This window comes from Phascolarctos cinereus, unplaced genomic scaffold (assembly GCF_003287225.1).
Source record: "Phascolarctos cinereus isolate Bilbo 61053 unplaced genomic scaffold, phaCin_HiC Scaffold_2;HRSCAF=192, whole genome shotgun sequence".
NCBI lineage: Eukaryota > Metazoa > Chordata > Mammalia > Diprotodontia > Phascolarctidae > Phascolarctos > Phascolarctos cinereus.
Window position 1 is genome coordinate 3,198,718 of NW_027555625.1, and position 23,869 is coordinate 3,222,586.

Consider the following 23,869-nt stretch of genomic DNA (forward strand, 5'->3'; position numbering starts at 1 on the left):
CACATTGTGGCCAATTTACACTAGTTGAGAGAGATCTCCCCCTGAGTCTTGGAGAACTCTTCAGGGCATAAAAAGGACAGGAATCATTAGGATTTGCCTGGTTGGCAGAAACAGAGATGGGGGCAGCTTTACACACACACAACACACACACACACACACACACACACACACACACACACACACACACACACTCTCTCTCTCTCTCTCTCTTCTCTCTCTCTCTCTCTCTCTCTCTCTCTCCCTCCCCCTCCCTCCCTCTCTCCCTCCCTCCCTCTCTCTCTCTTCCTCTCTTCCCCTTCTCCTGTGAAAAAAGAAAGTGAGTTTGGTCTGACTTGATTTGTTCTTGGTAAGACCATTGGCCCTTCTTGGTTGCTGCTTTTTCTATCTTTTTTTTTCTTTTTTCTTTTTTTTCTTTTCCTACCTTTTCTTCAGAATTCTAGAATTTAGGTCAGACTTACCATTGGGCTCGCTAGCTCCTGATATGAAGAACCTGCCTTCCCAGGCAGGTTTTTTGAAAATTAGGGCATTTGCTTGTTGTCTCCAAGCCCTGTAATATTACAAACAATCACATTCACACGTTTATTCAGCACTGTGGATTAGTAGTTTCATAGATCTGGTGATTGACTTCCCTGAGTTTGAAGCCAGGCCGTGTGGTGTTATAATGGCTGACCTTTTCACTGGAAAGAATCCTTCTTTTGTTCCCATGTAACCTGAGCTGTCCCTTCGCCTTCCCCTTCCCTTCCCCTTTCCCATTCCTCTGAATTATCAACAATCCCTTCCATAAGCATTTGAGTTCTACATTTTTGTCCCCCTCCCTCCACAAGATGCAATCTGATATAGGGTCTGCATATACATTCCTATTAAACATATTTTTACATTAGTGATGTTGTAAGTAAGAATTAGAACCAATAAGGGGAACCATCAGAAAGGAAACAAAACACAACAGAAGAAAAAAATAGCAAATAGTGTGCTTCAATCTACATTCAAACTCCATGGTTCTTTCTCTGGATGTGGATAGCATTTTCCATCATGAGACCTTTGGAGATCGTTGCATTGCTGAGAAGAGCTGAATCTATCAATGTTAGTGATCGCACAACGTGGCTGTTACTGTGTACAGCATTCTCCTGGTTCTGCTCACTTCACTCAGCATCAGTCCATACAAGTCTTTACAGGTTTTTCTGAAGTCTGCCTGCTCATCATTTCTTATAGCACAATAGTATTCCATTACATTCATATACCACAACTTGTTCAGCCATTCCCCGATGGATGGGCATCCCCTCAATTTCCAGTTCTTTGCCGCCACAAAAAAAGCTTTTATCAGCAGTTTCTTGATCTCGAGTATGATTGTCCTACCAAGTTATGTGGTGTGTATGTGTTTCTGTTTATTCGTTTCTCTGACAGTGTTCTTGGTGGTAGTACTTCACATAATAATGTGTTGTCTGCTAATGCTTACCACATCCCCCTCCATGGAGACCTCCTGACGTTCTTTAATTTTTGGGAGAGTGTGGTCTTCTGTTACTCAGGTTGTTGAAAAGAGAGACCTTTTTCAGGAAGGAGTTTGGTTTATTAAAAGCATTGACTGGGTAAATTCCTAAAGGCAACTGAGCCCAATCCCTTGTTCTGGACCCAGTTTGTTGTGCATCTATGTTTTCCATTGGTACTGCTGGACCAGTGTCATGAGCCTTTCATACAGCTGCACATCCCAGTACCTCAGAGGCCTTCTTTACCCACCCATTTGGTTTTTCTAGTGAGGATACTGAGGTCAAACTCGTTGAAATGCTTATGCTTGTCTCTAGGATGTTCTTGTAGTAAATGGGAGCATCCAGAGGCCCCTCACTTTCTCCACTTGGACCTCACACTGGACATTCTTGGGGACTGTCTAAACATCCTTGACGCGGCACATCACATGGCCTAGTGTAAAGAAGAGGCTTTTGAAAGCCTGCCTGTTCCCTTCTTCCTTCATCAAGGATAGCTAGGATGTATTGTGTAACTTACTCTCACCATATCTTTATTGTTGGTCCTCCTTTTTTCAAGGAGGACCTATGACATCATGGGGTGATGTTTTGACTTGCACATGAATTGGATTTAAGTGAGGCAGGTTGCACCAGTTGTCAGCCTCACTCTCTCCTCCAGAGTCATCAGAGTCCATCCGGGATGTCTGGATGATTTGGGATGCCCCGGGATCCATGGATGACCTTGGTATCTTCAAAGCCTTACCAAGCTCTGAGGGCCCAGCGTTTGCTTCAGCCATCTTCATGGCTCTTGGAACAAATTGTTCCCATTCACCCATTCCTGGGGGATATCTTCACGTTCTGGGAGTAGACACCCCCTGACTCATTGACTGGCTTGAGGTCTGTCAGTTACTCTCAACCTGGATTAGCCCATCTCTGGTTTACTAGGGTGAGGCTGCTCTGTGTACTGCAGCTTCCTGCCCGGAAGCACCGGTGAGAATTGGGTGAAGGGGGATGAGCAGCCTTGGACACCCCACCTACTCTAGCTCTTAGTACCACTGGAAAACAGCCAAGGTGGAGCTGGAGTGCTTAGTCAGCCACAGCGTGGACCAAGTTGGGTGCTAGGTCCACGCCATCTTTAAAAATTAAAGATCTGGAGGGTCATGGACATACAGGAAGGGACTATTGACTCCATTTCAGTGATGGCAGCTGGTAATGAATGTGTACTGGCTGGAGGACTGAGCAGCCTAGGCCCCCCATGCCCCTCGCTCTCCATTCATTGTCTTCCCTGAAGGTTGTAAGCTCCTTCAGGACAGGGACTGTTTTTCTTTTGCTAATTTTGCTAGTGTTTATCCCTAGGGATGCACAGTCCTTGGCGTGTAGTAGATGTTTAATAAATGTTTATTGACTAACGCTGTTAGCTTTGACCTCTGCATGTTAGTAAAGGGGCTGGACCAAGTTTGGCTTTTCTGCCGAGCTACTTCAAAGCCCAGCAGCAACTCGGGAACAGGCCACCCCCTCATTTGCTTCTTTGAAGTCAGTTAACTGACTCATTTGCTCATTGCTGTACTAGGGGATGAAGAGAAGGGGCTTTTTCTTTCTTAGCAAGTGTGATGTTTATCAGACGCGTCGTCTGCCACACACTCACGCACGCAAGTGTGCATGCCTTCTGACGCGCTTTTCTGATATCCAGATTTAATAGGTACATCTTGTAATGTAACAAATACAGTAATTAGGATCTACTTCTTTAAATTATAACAAAATACCCTTGGTGTATTTTGTAACTTATTCTCACCGATTTTTATGGGCCTGTCCTTCATGTTCTCTTCTTGAGGGCTAAGGCCCAACTTAGCACCCTGAGGACATACCTTCAGAATCAGTCTCACAGCACCCTCAAAATTGTGATGCCTTCAGCATAGATCTCCTCTGTGTAAACTGGGTCTCGTCCAACTACTTTTCCCATCTGTTGTTTGAGGGTCATTTCTTCACGTATAATACTTCTGGGGCCACGATGCACCAATCCAGATGTGGTTAAAAAGAGTTTGATATAAGCACTTTTTAATGGGTATTTTCCATTTTTCATTATGCTTTCAGTTTAGTTACTAGTGAGACTTTATATCTAGACTTAAGCCTTATACCTTTGCATTTCGTGTTTATGATATTAAGAGGCAAAGTAAAAGAATCAGGACAGAATTACAAAATTTAATGTTGGAAGGGAACTTGGTGGCCTCCTAGTTCAGCCTCGAAAGAACCACACCACACAGCAGACAACTGATCTCTAGCCTCCGTACAAGGACTCTCAGTGTAGGGGAGCCCCTCAGCTCCCAAGGCAGCCCAGGGGACACAGTTCATAGGGTTTCCAATAGGCCTAACTTTGCTCCTTGGTAACTTTTACTCTTTGTTCCTAGTTCTGCCTAATCTCTGCCACATAAGCCTTTCAAATAGTGAAGGACAGCAGTGGTGTGCCCCCTTCCCCTTTGCCAGGCAAAACATCCTCTACTTATTCAGGTGATCCTTATATGCACTCATCTCTCCCCACTCCCTTTCCCATTCTAGTCACTCTCCTCTGGATACTTTTCTCATATTAGTAGTCTTCCTGACCATCCAGGACAAACCCAGTGCTCCAAGTGTGATTGAACAAGGATATAATACAAGTGTAGAGACCCTTACCTCGGGAGCTTGCTCCTCATGGCTTTGCTGAAGCCATTTTGTTACCTGTTTTTAAGATGCTAACATCTTTTTCAGATTGAATGCTGGCTGTCTTTGCCATTTAATGTTTAGAACAAAGTATAAGACTCCTTATATTCCACCTTATTAGATTTGTTTAGGATATATTTCCTTATGTGAAGATTCCTTGTCACCCCCAACCCCCAGTCTTTTTTTTCTGTACTCAACATCCCATTTTCTTCACCTGATCTTCAGTGTGACATTGCAGTCTGACTTTGAGTCAGAAGGCCCTGGATTTGTATCCTAAGTCAGAACTCTCTAGTTATGTGACTCCAAAGCAAATTACTGAAACCTCTGAGTCTTAGCCCCCTCTGCCTTAAATTAGTTAACAGCCAGCATTTATATAGTGCTTTAAGGTTTGCAAAATGCCTTACAAATATTATTTCATTTGATCCTCACACAGGATGCATTTAGGTAAACAGAAGATAGTGTTGGTGATGAGGTCATGAGACATCCAGGTTTTTAGTAGGAAGTGACTCTTGCTGTTGCTGTTTCCAACTCCATTCCTCCCAAGGACTCCCTGCCATGTCTGATACCTAGGGAGAGGGGAAAAGATAGGAATTTTGCAAAATCGTTTTCTATTTGGACAGTTCTGTCGCAAGCAAAATTGAGTTTTGAAGCCCAGTTAAATGTGGAGGCTAATGAATAGACTTCATGTTAAGCTTCATAGTAGATCTTTACTTTGAAGGAGTTAAGACTCATGAGTTGTAAGTAATCATTTTACATTACAGTTTTTGCATATCCATACCCCTTTGGTGCAGTTTGCTAAATGTAATAGCTCAAGGGAAGCAATACAAAATTTTAGCCAATTTCTTTTCCACAAGAGATGATGATTGCCTATTTGTAACCTTAGGGATGTTTCTAATCCAAATGCTTGGAATTAACTTTTTTATTTGTTACCTCTGCATATTTGCCAGAGTTTGCACACAACCTGTTTTCACCGGAGGCCTATTATACACTGTTGGAGTGTTCTTTCATAGAAGAAATCGAAAAGGATAATTAGCCCATGAGAGGCATATGGTGTATTAGAGAACTTGGGAGACTGGAGATGCCATGCCTGGACCTATATGGTCTTGGGTTAACTGCTCAATCTCCCTGAGCTTTGGCTACTTTTGTAAAATAAGGTGGGTGGATTAGATGTGAATCAGTTCAGCTTATGCTCTTCAGATCTCTTTTTTTTCCAGCACTTTTTTACACCCTTTTAACCCTCATTCTAGTGATTTCAAATTCTCCCCCTGCTTGGAAAAATATATCATCCTATTTAATTTGGGATTACAATTCTTTTTCCATAATCGTGGTCATCATCATAATATAGGAAGGGTTATGTAATTACAGGAAGGGCCCAGAAGCAACCACTGGAAATAGCACTCTATTATTTATGCTTCGTCCACTGCATCTTCTGTTGATTCATTGAACTTGTGTTTGTCCTGTATTATATGGAGTCAGCTGTTTTTCTCCTCGGGGAGATTATAGAATCCCAGGCTGGCTGGGAAGGGGTCAGGGACCAGTTGGATCTGCAGCTGTCGAAGAATCCCTTCTGCCTTGTTCTCAACAAGTGGTTGGTCGTCTCATCTTTGCTTGAAGAACTCATGGGAACCCACAGTCCAGGCACACTTTCTAGGGCTTTTGATTGGATTTTTACTGTCCCTGTAATGATACGGGAATCTAACTTGTTTGCCGACCTAAAGTTTGCGGACTTCATCGTTTGCTTTTCCGGTCCTGCCAGAACCTCTCCCGTTCTTCCTAGTCTGTCAGAGGTTGCAGGCATTAATCCCCTGGCATCCTTTTAAGTCCTCAAGGATATGGTTTGCTTTGCCCTGCCCTGGTGACTTCTCTTTTCTCTCACTTCATTTAGCCCCATTAGCCATTTGGGTTCTGTCCTTTGTGAGCCAAAGAGGGTGCCTTCTCTTGTCAGTTATCCCCCCTGAGTGGGTGGTGGCATTGTCTCCTGATCTCCTCTGCTCCCACCAGGAAACTGCCCATCTTCTTGTTGACCATAGTTGTCCTTGTAAGCTGTGAGGGCATTCTGAGCGTTAGCATGACCACGCTAGGATAAGAGCTCTGTGGCTGTGTTTCTCCTCTGTCACTTGCCCTTTCTTCAGGCCTGTGTATACGTAGCTCTTAAATCCAAGTGGATTTGAGTTCTGCACGTCCCCCTTATTTTTGTTGGACAATTTCCCTTTTTCCTCCTCGGGCATTGTTTCTTTAGAATTTCATTCTCAGGCTCTTTGCATCCTTTCTCAGTTTACCTCCCTTACAGAACTTTGGTCCGTGAGACCCTCCTGCTTCTCCTTTTTCTGAATCTTTTGTTGAAGTTTCTTCTCCAGAAGTCTGATGTAGATGTCACTTAGGGTCTGACGATCATTTCCCCACAAAATTCCATTGTCTGCCCCAGTAATCCAGTCAGTTCTTCCTAGTTGACTGGAATCTTAGCAAGAATAGACTCTTGCTCTGTGGATTCCTCCCCTCCTTAGAGAACATGAGCAGACATCCAGGTCATTGGGTCTCAGTCACTACTGCATCTTGCCCTGTACCAGATCTGGGTCGTTTTCCTCTTTCTGTCCACCCCGAGGATCACTGCCTTGCAGATTGTGTGTGTCCTTTAGGTGACCTCTTTAGCTGCAGGTGTGATGGCGTCCCTGCGCTCATATATTACTTTACTTTTAGCTGTATCCAAATACTTTGATTTTCATTTTATTAATGAACATGTTATTACAAATCACTGGCATGGGTGTGTCTCCCCACCCCCTGTGCCTTCCAGTGGCTCCCTAACAAGCCCAGGTTCAGATTTCATAGCTTTTGAAACTGTGCTCTGGTCCCATCTTCCTGTCAAGTTAAGGTTGGCGTTGAGAGGGCTGTCAGAGGCTGAAGCCTCAGCCCCTCTTTTCTTCCCCACCCCTCCATAGTCAGGCCTCTGGAAGAGAAGCTCTCCTGGGCCAATATCCTGGTCATTCCTGCCTTGGTCCTAGTCCTTCCCTCAGGGGTGGGGAGCAAGTTGAAGGCCTCATGATGTCCTTTCATTCTTCGCTTCTGGGCTCAATGCATCCACTGTTTTCAGCACATCCTTTCTTCCTCACCGACCTTATTTTCTGGCTAACTTTGGCACATTTTCCTATGTAGCTTAATGCCTCCTATCCTTCGCTTGTTCAAACCCTGCCTAGCGGTCAAGGCCTAGTGGAGTTGCTCAACTCCTTTTACTTAGCTACTTCATCAGTTTTGTATTTTGTGTGTGTGTGTGTGTGTGTGTGTGTGTGTGTGTGTGTGTGTGTGTGTGTGCATAGGCAAGGACTCCCTTCTAGTATCTGAAGTGCTGTCAGGAGCCATGAGGGAGGGCAGCGAAGGCCTTGCCTATAGTCTGTGCAAAGCCATGAAAGTGGGAGAGATGGCATGCTGAGTTTGAGGAGAGCCTTAGAGGCGCAGCTGAGAGGTGTTTGCTTTTATCCTGGGTGGGGAGGGCAGTGGTTTCAATTCTGTCCCCTTCCTCCAGGGCATCTTGTGATGTTTGAAGGAATTCACCTCAGAAGTTGGGGCAAACTTTGATGTGCTTCTGCTTATTGTTGGTATTTGTTGGCGGGGTAGCACCAGAGCTGAGCCTTGTGGGGGAAGGCAGAGACCTGGAGGGATTCAGCTGCTCGTTTGCCTTTCTCCATCCTGGAGAAGTAAGACAAGGGCCACTAGGTGGTAACATATTGAATATAGGAGTGTATAATGAGGAGTAGACACGTGGAGGTAGTGGTGGGAGCTGGTCTCTGCTGACAAGGGCCCTTGACTCTTGGGTGCAGAGGCAGGCAAGTAGGAGGGAAGAAAGAAGCAAGAGTAGACCAGTAATGGACAGTGAAATGACAGATAAGGGAGAAGGAAGACGTTGCTGTTGAGGCACGTAGTGGAGGCTGCTCTTTGGTTTCAAGAAGTCATTGCTGAGTGGCGAGGAGAACCCCAGCAGCCCCTCCCTTTTAGGGAAGCTATGATGTGTGCCCGAGACATGAGCATGGCTAGATCTACTCCGTGATCTTTTGTTGGCATATGTATGGTATAGATGGGCATAAAAAAGGACTGAATGAAACCTCAGTTCTATTGGAAATGGTGAATTCAGAAGTCTTCAACATAAAAAATGAGCTGTGACCAACAGGGTTATGAGCACGTCTTTGTTAAGAAAGAGGGAACTCCTGGGCTCTGCCCCAGGTTTCTCACCAAAATTTGTCTTTTCTGTGTGGGTGGTGGGGGTGGGCAAAAATGCCCAAGGCTAAAGATGAAGGTGCTCTTCTCCAGAGAGAGTCTAATTTTTTCCTTTTCTTTTTATTGTCCAACAGGTTTGATCTGTGGATGAAATGAATCATGATTTCCAAGCTCTTGCATTAGAATCTCGGGGAATGGGAGAGGTAAATATTTACAGACACGAACATTCACAGAAGACTTTGGACTCAGTCCCTGGAAACATCAGTGAGAAATTTATTGACACGTTGAAAGTAATAGTAGTGTTTCTAAAGTGTCCCAAACCATACTTTTTGCCCCCAACCCCACCCCTTGCCCCTCCAGATTTTCATTTACAGCTCCTTGTGATTGTGGGTTTTCAGTGTGGTGATTTGCATCTGGGGTATTCACTGAGTTTGTCAGAGAGCTTGGGGCTCAGATAGAGCTTGAACCCCTTGGTTAGCTTAGTTTTGTGCTGAGAGCTGCAGGTCAGGCCCTTTCTGCAAGTGCCTGCTCCTGAGGGCTGCTGTTTGTGGCCAGTCATGGGTCAGTCCAGTGGCCTACAGCCTCCTAAGCTTCCCTTTTCTCCTCCTCCCCCTCCCCACCTACACATCTCAGAGGGAACCTGCCTACTACGAGCTGAGCACCTTAAGGTTTACAGAATGCTTTCCTACCTTTAACCATTTAATTCTCCTAGTGACCCTATTACATGAGTGATTATAGGGATTATTATTTCTGTTTCATACATGAATCAGCTGAGGCCCCAGGTAGGCTCCTTGTTTTGGCCAGGTCACACAGTAAGTATCCGTGAGGATTTGAACGTGGGTCTTCTTGACTCCCCAGTTCAGCCCCCTTTCACACTAACACTCCTTAGTGCTCCACTGTATAGAGATCCAAGAAGCATTAACAGATGACAGTAAGTGTCATAATGGCTTCCATGTTGTTGTCTGAAGTATCTCCCACAGTACTAGTGCTGATGTTAGAATTGTGTCATCCTAAGCTTTCCAGTAGAGCTGAGAGCTTGCCGAGGTTCCCAGTGTTCAGGCCCAGCTTCTCCCTAATAGGACAAGGCCAGGCCCCCAGCCTCCCTTCTCCAAAAGCACTGCCAAGCAGTCTGTTGTATAGCCAAGTCAGTTCTGGGTTCCAAGGATAGCTTCAGCACAGCCAGCCCTGCCTCCTTGCAGATGAAGGACATTGGCATCATAGAAGGGAGAGAAAAGAGAAAAAGGCACAGACCTTGCATCATGGTGCTTCTTCTCCCCCTCCAAGAAGCCCCATGTACCAGGCTTGGGACTGGCTGCGCAGTTGAAGGGCCCAGGTTGTGCCTCCCCACTGGCCCCAAGCTCGTCAGTCATGTCATTCACAAGCACCAGCCACATTCTTTGAAAGGGAGAAGAGGGAAACCCAGGATGTGGGGAGAGTCAGGACAACCCCTCAGCAAACCACTGCCCACAGCCTCCCTACCAGTTGGGGAAGGGACAGCTGGACAGCTTTCCTTCCAAGGGAAACGGTGCAGTTTTCTTAAGTGAAAAGTAGGTACTGCAAAATCCCATTTACTGGTAACGTCTTCCATAGAGAAGTGAGTTTTTTGTGACGTTGGAGAGGCTGCAGCATTCCCTCATTCCCTTTCAGTCGTTTAAAAGACACCATGAGAAACTAGTGTTGTCCCAAGTCCAATTTCGTTCTTTGTCATCCAACCCCCTCAATCCTGCCCCTGTGACAGGTGACTCCGAAGCCCGTGCAGCTTTTCTTCTCTGGGTATCTGTCTCCCACCAGCCTTTCTGTCTTTCCCCGTCTCACAGGCAGCTAGGAACCTTCAGGGATTTCCTTCTTTGCCTGTGGGGGTCTCTCACCAGCCTTCCTCTCCTCCTGCCCTCTGACAGGTGAGGTGTTTTTGTTCCACCCCAGAATTCCTTCCACTCTGTAAACTTAAGTGTTGAAGTAAGTAAGTGTCAGCATCCATGAAGTTTTTCTTTGTTATTTTCTTAAATCTCCAACTCCTGTTTTTCTGAAAAGGTCTTTTCCATAGAATGACCTGGGTCCGAACTGTTGTGCCAAAATGGGATTTTGCTGTTCTCAAACTCAGCACATTGGCTTTCCAGGAAGTAACTGGAGCTGTCTCCACAAAGGTTCAAAGCACTGCATGTCTGTGGGATGCCCCTTTTTGATGATGTTGATAATGAGGACGACGACAGTGTACTCTCCTTCGGTGCCAGAGATAGATAAGTTTAGTGAGTCACTAGCTCCGGACTTGGCTTTTGCGGTTTTTCCATTAGTGGGGACGAATTTGCGTTAGTCTGTCCACAGAGCTCCACCTGTTTCAGCTTGTGACCAGTGGAATGTTTTGTCTCAGTGGCCCCCAGAAAGTGGGATATCCTTGTTGACTTAGCCTTCTGAGCAGCAGAGTTCTCCACCCACTTCGTTTAAACTTGTCTCCAAGTATAGGGGATTGACCCTGTAGAAGTGTTTTTCTGTTGTAGCTAATAGAAGAAAAGCTCCCACCCCATGATCATAGCTGAATTGGGCCAGACTTGGGGAATGAGTTGGGGGTCATTTTCCCTAGCTTGAAACACAACCCTTCTTGACTCTGCCTCTCTCTTTTTCCTCCATTATACCATTTATTTGGGTTTAGCCCTCTGGAAGGGGAAACAGGGAGGGAACGTAGGTGTCAACGTAGGTGTCCGGTGGTCTTCTTGGTAAGATGGGGGTAAATGGAAGAGGCCCACTGCTGGACAAAGCAGAGGCTATGTTCTAGCAAGGTGCTGAATGGCACATTAGAGACCAATGTGCTTGACTTGACTTTCTGGCAAGATCCTAGAATATCTTTTTTTTTTTTTTAAAGGCAGTTGGGATTAAGTGACTTGCCCAAGGTCACACAGCTAGTAAGTGTCAAGTGCTTGGTCTGAGGCTGGATTTGAACTCGGATCCTCCTGACTTCAGGGCCAGTGCTCTATCCACTGTGCCACCTAGCTGCCCCCATGTCCTAGAATATCTTATCAGAGAGCTTCTTTGTGAACATTTAGAGAAGGAGCCAGCGGGGCTTCTCAGGTGTCAGTTGTGCCAGAGCAGCTCACTTTACTTCCTGGACAGAATCATGAGACTAATGGGTCAGGGCAGAGCTAGAAATAACATCTGTGTTTCACCAGAGAATTGGAGGAAGTGTCTCCATAGCTTTGAAGAAGGGATAGGAACATGGCTTAGAAGCTGGTATGATTCTGCTGGAATGGTTAGACCCAGAGAAGTGTCAGGAGGGAGTTTCCACAAATGCTGAACAGCCAAAGAAAACTTCCTTAGGGTGCTGATGAGGTGGTCACCCAAATGGGGGTGGAGGGGTGCCCAGGGAGGTGAGGGGCTGGGATAATAGTTGTCAAGAAAGCTAATTCCTGAACAAAGGCCTAATGGGATTGTCGGGGAGGAGGGAGCACGTTTTCAGTAGAGCCAGATTTCACAGGGGACTTGGGCCCAGATAGTCCGATTGGGCTTCAGGGCTTTAAAAAGAAGGAATTTGTGGTTTTTATGAATAACTTTGGAGTTAGTGGAATTAAAGAATGTAAAAGGTTGCGCAGGGCCTTCCTGGGCATGTTTTTGGCCTGTTGATGTCTAAAAATGAGCAGGTTATTTGGAAATTGAAATGAACCTGTTAAAGCCATTCCAGGAAGAGGCAGACGCCATTAAGGGCCGCATCTGCTGCTCTGCCCTCGGTGGGCCAATGGTGTATGGCTGGAATTCAGAGGCCGTTTCAGAAAGGCTTAGGGCATAATTTTTTTTTCCCTTTAGTAGCAAAAATGTCACACTCATTTGAATATTTGACTTACCAAAGCAAGCATCTGTTGTGAAAATCCTGGAATGAGGAATTCACTTGAGGTCAGTCAGTGTTGTCCCAAGGGAAGGGCATACTTGTGATAGTGATTCCAGTTCCTCATTTAATGTAAGGGCTTTTAAAAAACAAATTTGAGGGTATAGACTGCTAGTTATTTGGGATAAATGACATGCATCCTCACTACAAATCTATAGCAGTTACGTGCCCTTTGTATGGCATAGGTTAGTTGTGTTGACTAAGGGAGAAAATTGGCAGACACCTCAGCCTTCATCGGGGGTAAAGTCCAGTGGAGAAGCTTTCTTTCCTTTTCCCCCATTGAATCTGGAGCAAGCTTCAGTGAAATGAGCAGTACTTAAGGTTTACGTTATAGGTAGGGAGAGTGTGTGTGGTTCAGTGATTGAGTATGCGTAGGATTGAAGGCCATTTCTGTAGGACAGGGCAAAGATGGGTGGGCACAGTGTTATTGTTAAAGCAATAATTAGACCACGTTAGAGTTAGTAAAGGTTGGCTCGTTTGAACCTTGTGGTATCTACATTGGGAGGTCGGTACTAGAGGTATTAGATCATTTACAGGCGAGGCTGAATGAGGCTCAGAGATTTCTCCTGCACCCACACAGGACTGATCAGGGCAGGGCTCAGAAACAAGGCTGGTGGTTTCCAGTTCGGGTGTACGTCTGATTCTGCTCACTGCCACTGTCAAAACCCAGAACGACCCTGGAGAGCAGAGGGTAGAATGCGAGACGTGAAGAAAGGCAGGGAATCCTTCTTAGAGATAGAACTGTGTTCTCAGAATATTGGAGAGGCGGAGTAGGGGGTAGGGAAAGAAGCTCCAGATTCAGAAGTGGATGCTTGGCTTCCGCTGTGATCACCTCTAGGAGCCAGAAGGGGGAGACAGTGGGCATGGAACATCGCGTGTGGCAGACTTTGTGAGGTATTGATTAATTTAACGAACTATTTCTTTTCCTCTTTTTTTTTAAATTAAAAGAAAAAAGTAAGGAATGGATCTCTAGGAGAGAAAGTGAGGATATGTTGGAAAATGTGGGTCATGTGGAAAAAATAGTCCTAACATTTTTTGAAATAAATAAGGGGATTGTTCTAGATCAGCAAATCTCAAACTTTTTAGTCTTAGGGCCCCTTCATATTGTTTTAAATTACTAAGAACATCTAAGAATTTTTGTGTATGTGGGACAGAGCTGTAGATAGATATTTACCATCTTAGAAATTCAGATGTGTCAGTCAGTATGATTATGAAGCTAGCCTTGACCTTGTCTTCCTGTCCCCTGTGCTGTCCCCCTTACAGTCCCCTCTCCTTTCACCCCTGGTCCCCGGTATCCCCTGAATGTTTCCCATGATCTGGCCAGTGGTGGGAGGTAGCCTAGCACTCAAAGCACGCCACTCTGCTGGGGCGTCAAACTTCAGTTCACGTCCAGCCAGAGGCTCTGGTAGCTCTGTGGCCGTGGGCGAGTCAGCTTCCATGAGTGTCAGTGAAACCAGCCACATGGGCGGGTGGAAGGGCCGTCGGGTCTCTTCCCTCCATTCCCCGGGGAGCAGATGGAACGGGAAGAAGCGACGTTTTCTGCAGCATCTTAAGGTGCACTTCCTCTTCTGGAAAGTTAGCGCTGAGCAGAAGTGACGGATTGTGGGAAGGGCTTCATCATTGAGCAGCGGGCATCCCATTGTGCCAGGAGGGCTTGGGGGGCTCTAGCTTTGTTTCTGTGCCCCCAGCCCCATACACACGGCTGACTGATAGGTGGTCATGGGTTTTAAGGGGTTTTTAAAAATCAGTAAAACTAAAAAATTTTTTCCTTTTAATACACTTGTTGTCCCTGTCTCCTCTCCCCTCCCCCAGTACAGTGACTGCTGATATTTTCACTCCAGCTCCCCTTTTTTGTCTTTTAGTGTGTACTTGGACTTGACCATTGTCCTCCCTGTATTTTGGCACTGATGTTGTCCCCTACCTAGTACAGCCAGTGGAGAGGCCCCATACTTCCTTTGTCCTGGGTCCACGTGGGGAGGTTTTGCAGAATTGCTTGTTTGGGAATTTCCTTCACCCAGGCAGTTCAGAAACAGGCTCTGGCTTCAGTAGGTCCCAGGAAGGTGCCCAGGCCCAGGCCCTCCCAGCTGAATTGGAACCCAGGTCTTCAGACCACTCAGTCTGACCCTCTTAGCTCATTGCATCCATCACCTCTTCCTTTTTTTTGCCTAACTGTTAAACTCCATGCTGTCCTTGTGCCCTGATGTGTTTGGCTGCTCTCTCGTTGTGGTCTGTCTGTGTCGCTTCCCATTCCTAGTACCTTACACAGCTGTGGACACATTTGTACAAATTCATGTTTTTAGTTTCTTGATTTGAATGTCAGCCCTCACTGTGGAATCACCAAGTCAGAGGATGAGCAGTTTGATGCATCTGTTTTGAATAAGGCAAATGAGTGGGCTGCACCCCTCCCAGATTTTCTTAGAGTAGTTTTCAGTATTAAATGTATTAAAATGCTTTCCCTTTGACTGCATGATGAATCTTGGTGTTTACAGCAAAGCTTAAACGTTATCATTTTTTTCTTTCCAAAATAGCTTTTGCCTACCAAAAAATTTTGGGAACCTGATGATTCCACAAAAGATGGACAAAAAAGCGTCTTTCTTGGGGAAGATGAATGGAGAGAGACTGCTTGGGGTACTCCTCGTAAGTGATGACTTTTCTGTGAATCAATCATTGCTCCACTAATCCTCATTTCCCTGTGCTGAGCTCCCTAACAAGATGGTATTGACATTCTTGCTGGTTAGGGTTCAGTGTTTTAAATCAAGTTCTGGAGCACATACCCACCTGCCACTTTCCAGATCCTTAGCTAACAGCCCCCTTGTAGGGGAGGGTACCCCCAGCAAGTGTACCTGAACTTTGTCTCTAAGAAGCTGATTAGACAGGAGGCATGGGTTAGAGCGGGCCACACCGGGAAGGCTACTAAGATTGCCCGAGCTGGGGAGGAGTCCCATGGTGCAAGCGACGTGGAGGAAAAATGAATTGTTCAGTTTGGATTCTAAGCCCTGGGAGTAAAGAGAATGACATGGCCTGGTCTGAGCTGTGATCTTGTCTCTTTAACATGGCAACTAGATGTGCTCCTCTGCTCTTAGGTTCCTGGAGCCTTTGTAGCTTCTGTGCTTTCTCACCTGGAGCACCCTCTGCCCGCCTTTTCTGGGTTTCCTCTGCTCAGCGTCCTCTGTCTGTGCTGTCTGGGTCCACTGCCCATTGGTGTTATCTCCCCTAATGGAGTTGGGGGAAGACTTTCCCTCCAGGCCTTCTCTAGCACCCTCCTCTACCTCTCTGGGGACAAGGGGGTGTCTCAAATAATAGAGGCTCCTCTCCCTCATCTGTACTCCCCAAGCCCTTGGCCTCACCTTCCATCCTCTCCTCCTTGAGTCTTCTACCAGAGCCCTTCGTGTCTTTTCCCTTCAGGGAGCTCAGTGCATCCCAACTAGTGTAATGCCAGCAGGAGTTCAGAAGGGCTTCCGACTCTGAATTTCTGAATCGAGCGGCCTTTTCCCAGACTTCCTCCTTCTTGGGTTCTAATAGAGGCTCCTCTCGAAGCGACCATGGAGGAAAAATTATCAGCTAGAAAGCCATGGGTTCAGCCTGCCTTCTTTTTCCGTCTTCTCACACTTGGCTGCTCTTTCTTCCCTCGACAGCCCAGCCTCCTTGCTCTGCCCTGGGCCAGGGCCTTCGCAGAGTGCTCTCTCCCCTCTCCCCCACCAGAATGGCTTTCTTTCTTTCTTTCTTCCTCTGATTACTTCCAGTCTCCAGCTGGATAGAGCTCATATGTATGTGGTTGTCTGCATGTTGGTTCCTCTTTAGATTGGTCATCTTTTTGACAAAGGGAAGGAGATGCTCAGGCCTGGGATTTGGAATAGCAGTTGGGCAGGTCTGGGCTCCAGCGGTGGCCTGGCCCTGTGTGCAGGAAGAGAGATGTGCCAGTGACAGGAGGGCCTGAAGGTATGAGAGTGAGGTGCGGAGGGGGACTGCCCTCCTTGTGTTGCCTGCTGTGTCCCCAGTCGTTAGCAGCAGTGCTGTGGCAGCATTGAGTGAACGTTTATTGACTGACTGCTTGGCCGCTGGGCATCTGCTCAGGCTGTCTGCAGTGGCCTCTCTCACACAGAATTCCTGGTTTCTTTGAAAGCCTAGCTCCCGTGCTGCCTCCTTCCTACAGGAAGCTTTTCTTGACATCTCCCCCCCCAAAAAAAAAAGAAAAACTACAACACACACACACACAAAACCCCTCCAAAAACCCCAACAACTTAGCTTATTTGAGCGTGAATCCTTCTATCTTTGTGGATGCATATATTTCTGTTTCTTCCTCCTTGTTGCTACGGTGCATGTTCCTTGTGAGCAAGGGCTTGGATTTGGTTGCTTGTGTCCTCATGGTCTGGCACAGTGCTTGGTACAGAGATGCTTAATTAATGCTTGTTGGAGAAATGTGGAACTGAAAATACCCTGATGTGCACTGCTTGTATGTGAGACTGAATTTCTGATCCTGCGGAAGAATGTGAAAAGAGATTTTACTTTATGGTGAGCTTCTAGAAGACTTCAGTGAAATGAGATGTTGCTTAATTAAGGGGATTTGAAACACCCTCAAATCCTACCAAATCATTTGGCTAGTTCCCAAATGAACTTTTCTTTGAAAGTAGAATTGAGTGTGGTACTGTTTGTGAATTTAATAATTAGACAGTTACTTTGAATAACTCTTGCTAAGTCAAGTTGTAGGTTAATAATAGTGGTTAAATCTGTATGATGTTAGAGCTGTCGTTAGATTGTTCACAGTTTGGGGTGAAAATGGCTCAGTCTTAATATTCAAACCTAAACACTCCCTTAAAAAACCTTTAAGCACGGAATAATTTCTGAAGTCAGGACTTTTGCCTGAATGAATGGGCCAGTTCAGAACCAGGTTGTGCCCTTTTTACAGAAATCAGGGCATCGGTAGTCTGTGTCAGTAAGTGTTCATACATGTTTCCACAAGTGACATCATTAGGTCAGTGCATGACAGCAGTTAGCATTCTTTGAGCCAGAAAAATGTCCTTGATGTGCCTTATCTAAATGAGTGGTTCCTTTAAGAAGAAGATTTAGAGACATCAAAGATTTAATTTTGTGAATTGCATTTAAATAAGGAGAAATTAGAGGCAAGAACTGAGCCAGATTTTTCATACTAAAGCTCTATTTCTTGATGTAAATTTAATACATACTTTGCCAGAACTTTGCCTGGTTTTTTTTCTTTGAAACTACATGTTAGGGAGTTTGAGATTCTTTTCATTCTGTTTCAGAAAATTCAATGAGGCTAAGATTCTTTTACTATGTTGGTGCCATTTCAGTTGATTGTATTCAAGTGTAAGTAGAGGGCTTTGGAAAGTTAGCCATTCCTAGTTCAATTAGACATTTGTATTTCCATTCAGTATGTATTCTTGGGACATAGGTGTTGTGCTAGATAACTACTAGCATACGGTAGCTATGCCGTTGTTTTGTTTTTTAAAATGCAGTAATATTCTGGAAATTTGTCTTTGATAATGACTGTAATTTTCATTTTGGAAAATGTTATAAGCTGTTTTTAATTTTTCTGTTGAGGTATTGATAGAGTTTATTAAAGCCAAAAGTAAATTGCTTGTTTTCTCCAGGTTAAATCAGAAACTCTGAATGAAAGGATGAACAAAATTTTAAGTGCTTCCTCTATGTGTGCTGGGCACTCTGCTAAGCGCTAAGGACACAAAGAAAAGCCTAGACACATCCCTTGTGCCAGGACAGCTTGCATTCTCATGGGGGAAGGCTTCCCATTGGGAAGACTTGGCCAGACAGAGGTGTTTGGGTACAGTTGATTGGATGTCAGAGCTGGCAAGGGAGAGAAGGGTCTGAACATGGGGGCTTGATCTGGAAAAGGTCTGGGCCAGTGCTCAGCAACTCAAAATTGAGGGGCCCAAGGTGTGGACCTCTGCAGTGGCATGTTCTATAGGCAGCCTCCCTTCTCCCAAAGTTCTCTATTGCTGTCAAGGGGATCACTGTCCTCCTTGTCACCCCAGCTCCTGACCTGCATGTCATCTTGTGAGTCCTCACTTTAATTGCTCCATATCCAGTCAGGTATGTCAAGTCCTGGTGATCCTTGTAAACCTCTCCAGTGTATATATGCTCCTTCCTTTCTTCAGACTCTGGCACCATCTTGGTCCAGGCCTTCATTACTTCATGCCTGGACTATCATAATGGCCTGCTGGGGGGTCTGCTTGCCTCCAGTCAGCTTTCCGCTGAGCTGACCCATGAATCTCTCAGAAATGCAGATCCAACCATGTCATTCCCCTACGTCATTTCCCACCTGGCTTTTCCTTTGGACTTCTCCATTGTCCCCAGAAACTCATTTTGCATGATCAAATGAACTCTGAAACTCACACCTACTCAGCACCTCCTTTCCCCCTCTTTGGAGAGGTCGAGGTGGACGTTGGAGAGCTCCTCGCAGGCCCTTCACCAGCAGGGCAGATGTTCAGTCCCACTAGCTGAAGGACTTCATCATGCCCTGAGTCCTCTCTTCCCTCAACCCCCGATGAACTAGTCTAGAGGGAGAAGAGAAGAAGACCCAGGACAGAACCCTGGCGGACACCAATAGTTAACAGGGTGTGGTCTGGAGGATCCATCAGAGAGAAATAGGATGATCGTGGGGATGGAAGGGTCAAGGGAGGGTGTTTTTCAGGATATGGGAGACAGATTTGTCGTTAGGAGGGAAGAGATTAAGGGTAAGTGAGAGAGGGAGCGGTCGGTCTGCTGGGGGATCTGGGATGGAAGGGGATCAGCCTTGGTCAGGATTCAGGCCATTAAGGAGCAAGTGAAAGTTGATCAGTCTTCATTGGAATTTAGTGTCAGAGGATTTCAGATTTAGAAGTGGACCTTGGCCAGCCATCCTGGGCCATACCTGAAGAAGAATATCCTCTGCAGTGCCCTTAGGAGCATAGTAATGTAACGTTTAGAACTCTTAAGGAGCCTTAAGAGGCTGTCCAATCCACTTCCCTCTTTCTGTGGATGAGAGAGCTAGATTCTGAAACTTGTTACGCAGATGATGCAGCTAGAAAGTGCTTGAGGAAAAATCCAGCCTCTGAACTGTGCCACCTAGCTGGCTTTTTTAAGTGAATAATTGTATTTAGGTAGCTAGGCAACTGGGCTGACCGCCTCCCCAGCGTTTCAGAGTTGATTTTGCTATTGATTAGATTGACTAGAGAAGGAGCTGAGATTTTGTACCCTGTTGGAAACCATTTATAAAGCTCTGTGACAAAGTTCCTTTAATAAGTTTTGCCTCAGTTGTCATATTTGAGTTTGTGTTATGTGATCACTTGTACTTTCACTTACCTTAAACTGTCTTTATGCTTTTTCCCTGCCACCTTGGATGCACAGGGGCTGGAGCAGTGGGCCTGGAGTCAGGAATCCTGAGTTCATGTCCAGCCTCAGACACTCACTGTGTTCTAAGGGACCTGGGCAAGTCACTTAATTTCTGTCTGCCTCAGTTTCCTCTTCTGGAAAATGGGAGTCATAGTAGTCGTTACCACCTAAGGTTGTTGAGGATCAAATGAAATAATTTTTGTAAAGTGCTTAGCCCATAATACTTAGTATATCCATGCCAGCTTACACACACACACACACACACACTCTCACACTCTCTCTCTCTCTCTCTCTCTCTCTCTCAACAAATGTTTCCCTACCTTCCCTCTCTCCCTTCTGTAGTGGTATTAAAAAGTATTACTCAAGCTAAAAATATTCAGAAGGATTCATTTTTATCCATATCGAAAGTTACAGTGCTAGGGATCGGCCTGTTTATAAGTCTTTCTTAAAAGAAGCTAGCTAGTGGACTGGGTAACTTGGAATTAGTGATCTTGGAAAAGTTACTCATCGTGTTGGTGAGCCAGGTTTTAGGTGGGGAATATAATCTTGCTTGATGGCACCTGAGGTATGCTGGTGAGCCCACTTCCTGTTAGGGAGCATCGGTCTTCCCCTCCCCCCCAGCTTGTCCTAATTGTTGTTTGTGGGGAATTATTCTTCTGAGGGTGCCTGTGAGACCTGGGTTGGCCCCTAGTCCTCCATCTCAGCTGTTATTTTAACTTCTTCCCCAGTGCCCTGGTTTTCTTTGAGCGGCTCTTAGGTTGTTCTTTCTCTCTACTTCCCCATAGCTCACAGGGCCTTTGTCATCTGAGTGACTGTCAATGGAGTATCCTCCCATAGAGTTTACATCAAGCAGCATTTAAACTAAAATCTGGTAGGGGGTTTCTTCCCCTCTGTTTATCCTGTAACCTCTTTGTTTAACTTGGAAGTTGACATGGTTTTTCATTTTATTCTTTCTTCCAAACAGACCATTCGATGTCCCAGCCTATTATGGTACAGAGAAGACCTGGACAGGGTTTTCATGGAAACAGTGAAGTAAATGCAATTCTGTCTCCTCGATCCGAAAGTGGAGGCCTTGGCGTGAGCATGGTAGAATATGTATTGAGTTCTTCTCCTGCAGATAAATTGGATTCTCGATTTAGGAAAGGAGCTTTTGTAAGTACCTCCGTGCTTGGAAGAAAGCCTCAGTCCTTTGCTTGTGTCTGAATCGGTTCTGTTTCTGTTTTTCATGTTTGGTTACCTTGACTGCGGTCAGGGAGGATGCCTAGTTCTTGTCCCCATCCTCCTTATTTAGGGAGTCCTGAAACAGAGAAACACAGGAGCTTTTGGGGAGGGATTTGGGCTTCGTGGTGGCACAAAGCGTAAGCCCCAGTAGCTTCCTCAACCAATCTTCAAGATGAACTTTTAATTCCTCGTAGGGGAGCCCTGCACATTACAATTCAAACGTGGCACCTTGCGATCCCAAGGAGATTCTCTCTGTGTGAAGCAGTCCTCGTACTTTGTGGTGTTAGTGCTTTCCTAGCCCCGCTATAGTTAAGGTTGCATTAGCGCTTCCATTATAAATGACGATGGTTTTGTATTCCTTCCAGTTTTGGCCTTTGGTAAACACGGGAACCACTCAGTTCCACCTTGAAGTGTATTTGTTGTTTCTGTGCACTGCAGTGTAGACTTGGGTCACCTTAGGGTGCCTTTTCTGTGTGCTCTTAAATATTCAGAATCAAACAGATTCTTTCTCCTCAGGGCCCTAGAGATGCTGAAACAGATGGACCTGAGAAAGGAGATGAGAAAGGCCAGGCTTCTCCGCTTGAGGAGGACCCAGACAGAGACCTTAAACAAGGAGATGAGCAGGATTCTAAAATAAAAGGCAGAGGGTTGCCCAATGGAATGGATGCCGATTGCAAAGATTTTGAGTAAGATTTTCACTTTCTCCCGAAGACAAGCATGTCCTTACTGGGCTGTGGGGCTCGTCCAGACGCTTTCCCAGGTGCCTCCCATTCTGCCTGTGTAACTACTGCACTGCCTGGGAGTACGGTTTTTTGTTACTCGTGAGTGAGGTTAGCTGGTTTTCTCAAACCCTTTGGATCCTCAGAACAATTCTTGGGCAATGCACGTCCTTTGCAGCATTTCGGATGGACAGCACTGTGATTGAGAGCTCACATTCGTTCTGCTATATTCTCCCCTGCCAAACTCTCCCCTTCTCTGCCCAACAGTGCCTCTTGTCTGAGCTCCTGGTGGCGAATCCTCTCTTCTCCTCTTCCTCCTCTCCATCCCTCCCCCCCCCTTTTTCCTCCCCACCTCCTCCTTGTCCCTTAATAGTTTGGCCTAAGAAAACGAAGGCCTTATTGTAGCTGAGAAGCAGCCACCCTGCCATGACCCCGTTGAAGGACTAGGGGTTGGTTTTGATGGCAAGAAGACAGTAGGTGGTGGAGATTTGGGAGTTAGTCCGAAGAATGCACTTCATTGCTTTGAGGAATTAACGTGGCCCAGTCATCTGCAGATGTACTTGAGCTTTTCCTTCGAAGGCTTGGTTCTTAGAACACCAAATTGCCTAAATTTCACAAGTCATTGCTTCCTATTGGTTTCCTGTTCATCAGCTTGTATCGAAGCACATACTAAATTAATTGTGTTTAAAAGCCTATTACCCACATGTCCAGAGGGGACCAGTGTTTAAATCTGTTGCTTTTAGATCTCCAAATCGAGGGAGACATTGGCATAAAATGGTTTTAAAATCAGTGACATAAAGAATGCCTGAGTGCAAGACACCATCCAAAACCAGTAAACCTCTTTTTAAAAAAAGAAATGAATTCAGTGAAATGCAAAGAATTCAGTTTCGAAAATACATCTTGCATTTGCTCCCCGGCTCCTATCAAACACAAATTTCACCCGAGACTAATTAATGCTGAGTTGACCATAAGCCCTCAGGATCCACATCTTTATAATTGAAGTGTTAAAACAACATTAACTATAGCAAGAACAATGGCACCACTGAAAGGGGCAGACCCTGAGCACAGTAACCATGGAGAGACCAGCTTCCTATTGGCAGCTTTTTTGTTTTTTTAAACAAATTAAGATGTGTTTTGTGGAGAATACTGCAGTTTTGGTTTTCTGAATAGAAATGCTTTGCATTCCTACGAATGTTCTAATTCTATTCTATGTTAATAGTGCTGTTATTTCTTATTGTTACTATATTACCATGGATTCAGCTTCAGTTACTTGATGACATAAAACATTTTCCAGAAGCAGAGCCATTGGTGCGTCATCCCAGCATCCTAACAGTCGTATGTAATAGTTGAATCTCCAGAGCTTTCCGGGGGGACTTGGGAGATTTTTGTCAGTTCTGCTCATTTTCTCCCTCCCATTGATTCAGCATGGAAATGAGTCCCAGTGTTAGCCTGGACAGATAAAGTGAGAGTCAATTGCAGCTTCAGTTCCTGGATGGATTGGTAGACTTGTCCCTAATATCAGTGGGAGAGAGGGAACATGGTCTTCTCTTCAGCATCTGGAGAAAACTGAGGGCGTTAAAAGTGCTTTGTCAGGGTCATCATTTGTCCCGATGAGCATCTGAAGTAGTCAGCATAGTGTGGTGAGGCCCCACAGCGCACCGCTGTACCGCTAAGTCGTTCCTGCTTCCCTTTGGCCATTCTGGGACTGCTTTTAGGGTCCATGCTGGGCTCACCTCAGCTTGCCCCTCCTCCGTCCAGAGATGGCCACCCCCTCGATCTCACCATCTCTCGCAAATACACCCTGTCCACAGTCAGGAGCTGTGCAGTGCCCTTACCTGATTACGTTCTGTGGTCGCTCCACCTCTCCCTCTACCTTGTAACTCCAGCCCTTGTTCCTTGTCCTCACTGTGGTCTCCAGTTGACCCTGAGTTCTCTGCTGGGCCGTTCCCCCCAACTGTAGCCACCTCCTCTCTTCCCCATCTCAACCCTTGGGGAGCCAGTTCACCTGTACGCTGTCCTTCTGTCTCGAGTGCCCAGACCCCGGTTCTGTTGCTGATCTTGCCCTGCCAAGCCTCAGGCCTGGATCGCTCCCACTCACAGACTGTGGAACGAAGCTGTGGTTCCATAGCTCAGTGGGGTCCAGTGAGGCAGACCCCAAGTCACTGTCCTGTGCTCTACAGCAGCTCTTCCCAACCTTTTCTCTGTCCTCAAGCCTCCTGTGGCTTCCCCTCTGTACCACCCTCCCAGCTGACAACCTGGCCTCATGTTTCTCTGAAAATATTGGTGCTTTTAGATGAGAGCTCCGTCTTCCCCTCTCCTCCTCCCCTTCCTCGTCCTCATCCCATGTCCACCAGATC

At 45.9% G+C, this 23,869-nt stretch overlaps 1 protein-coding gene across 10 annotated transcripts in view; it reads left to right on the forward strand.

Moving 5' to 3' along the window:
- The window catches only part of PUM2 (pumilio RNA binding family member 2), an 88,521-nt gene that overhangs the window by 15,154 nt on the left and 49,498 nt on the right, over positions 1 to 23,869 (forward strand). For 8 of the 10 annotated variants that reach the window (XM_078149218.1, XM_078149219.1, XM_078149217.1 and 5 more), the window contains 4 exons: positions 8,489 to 8,557; positions 14,754 to 14,862; positions 20,537 to 20,724; positions 21,310 to 21,479. In XM_078149218.1, coding sequence (XP_078005344.1) covers positions 8,507 to 8,557; positions 14,754 to 14,862; positions 20,537 to 20,724; positions 21,310 to 21,479 — 518 coding nt within the window. In that variant the 5' untranslated portion in view covers positions 8,489 to 8,506. Of the gene's footprint in view, positions 1 to 8,488; positions 8,558 to 10,171; positions 10,253 to 14,753; positions 14,863 to 20,536; positions 20,725 to 21,309; positions 21,480 to 23,869 lie in introns of those variants that run through there. The other 2 variants (XM_020967411.1, XM_020967415.2) reach the window with 2 other exon arrangements.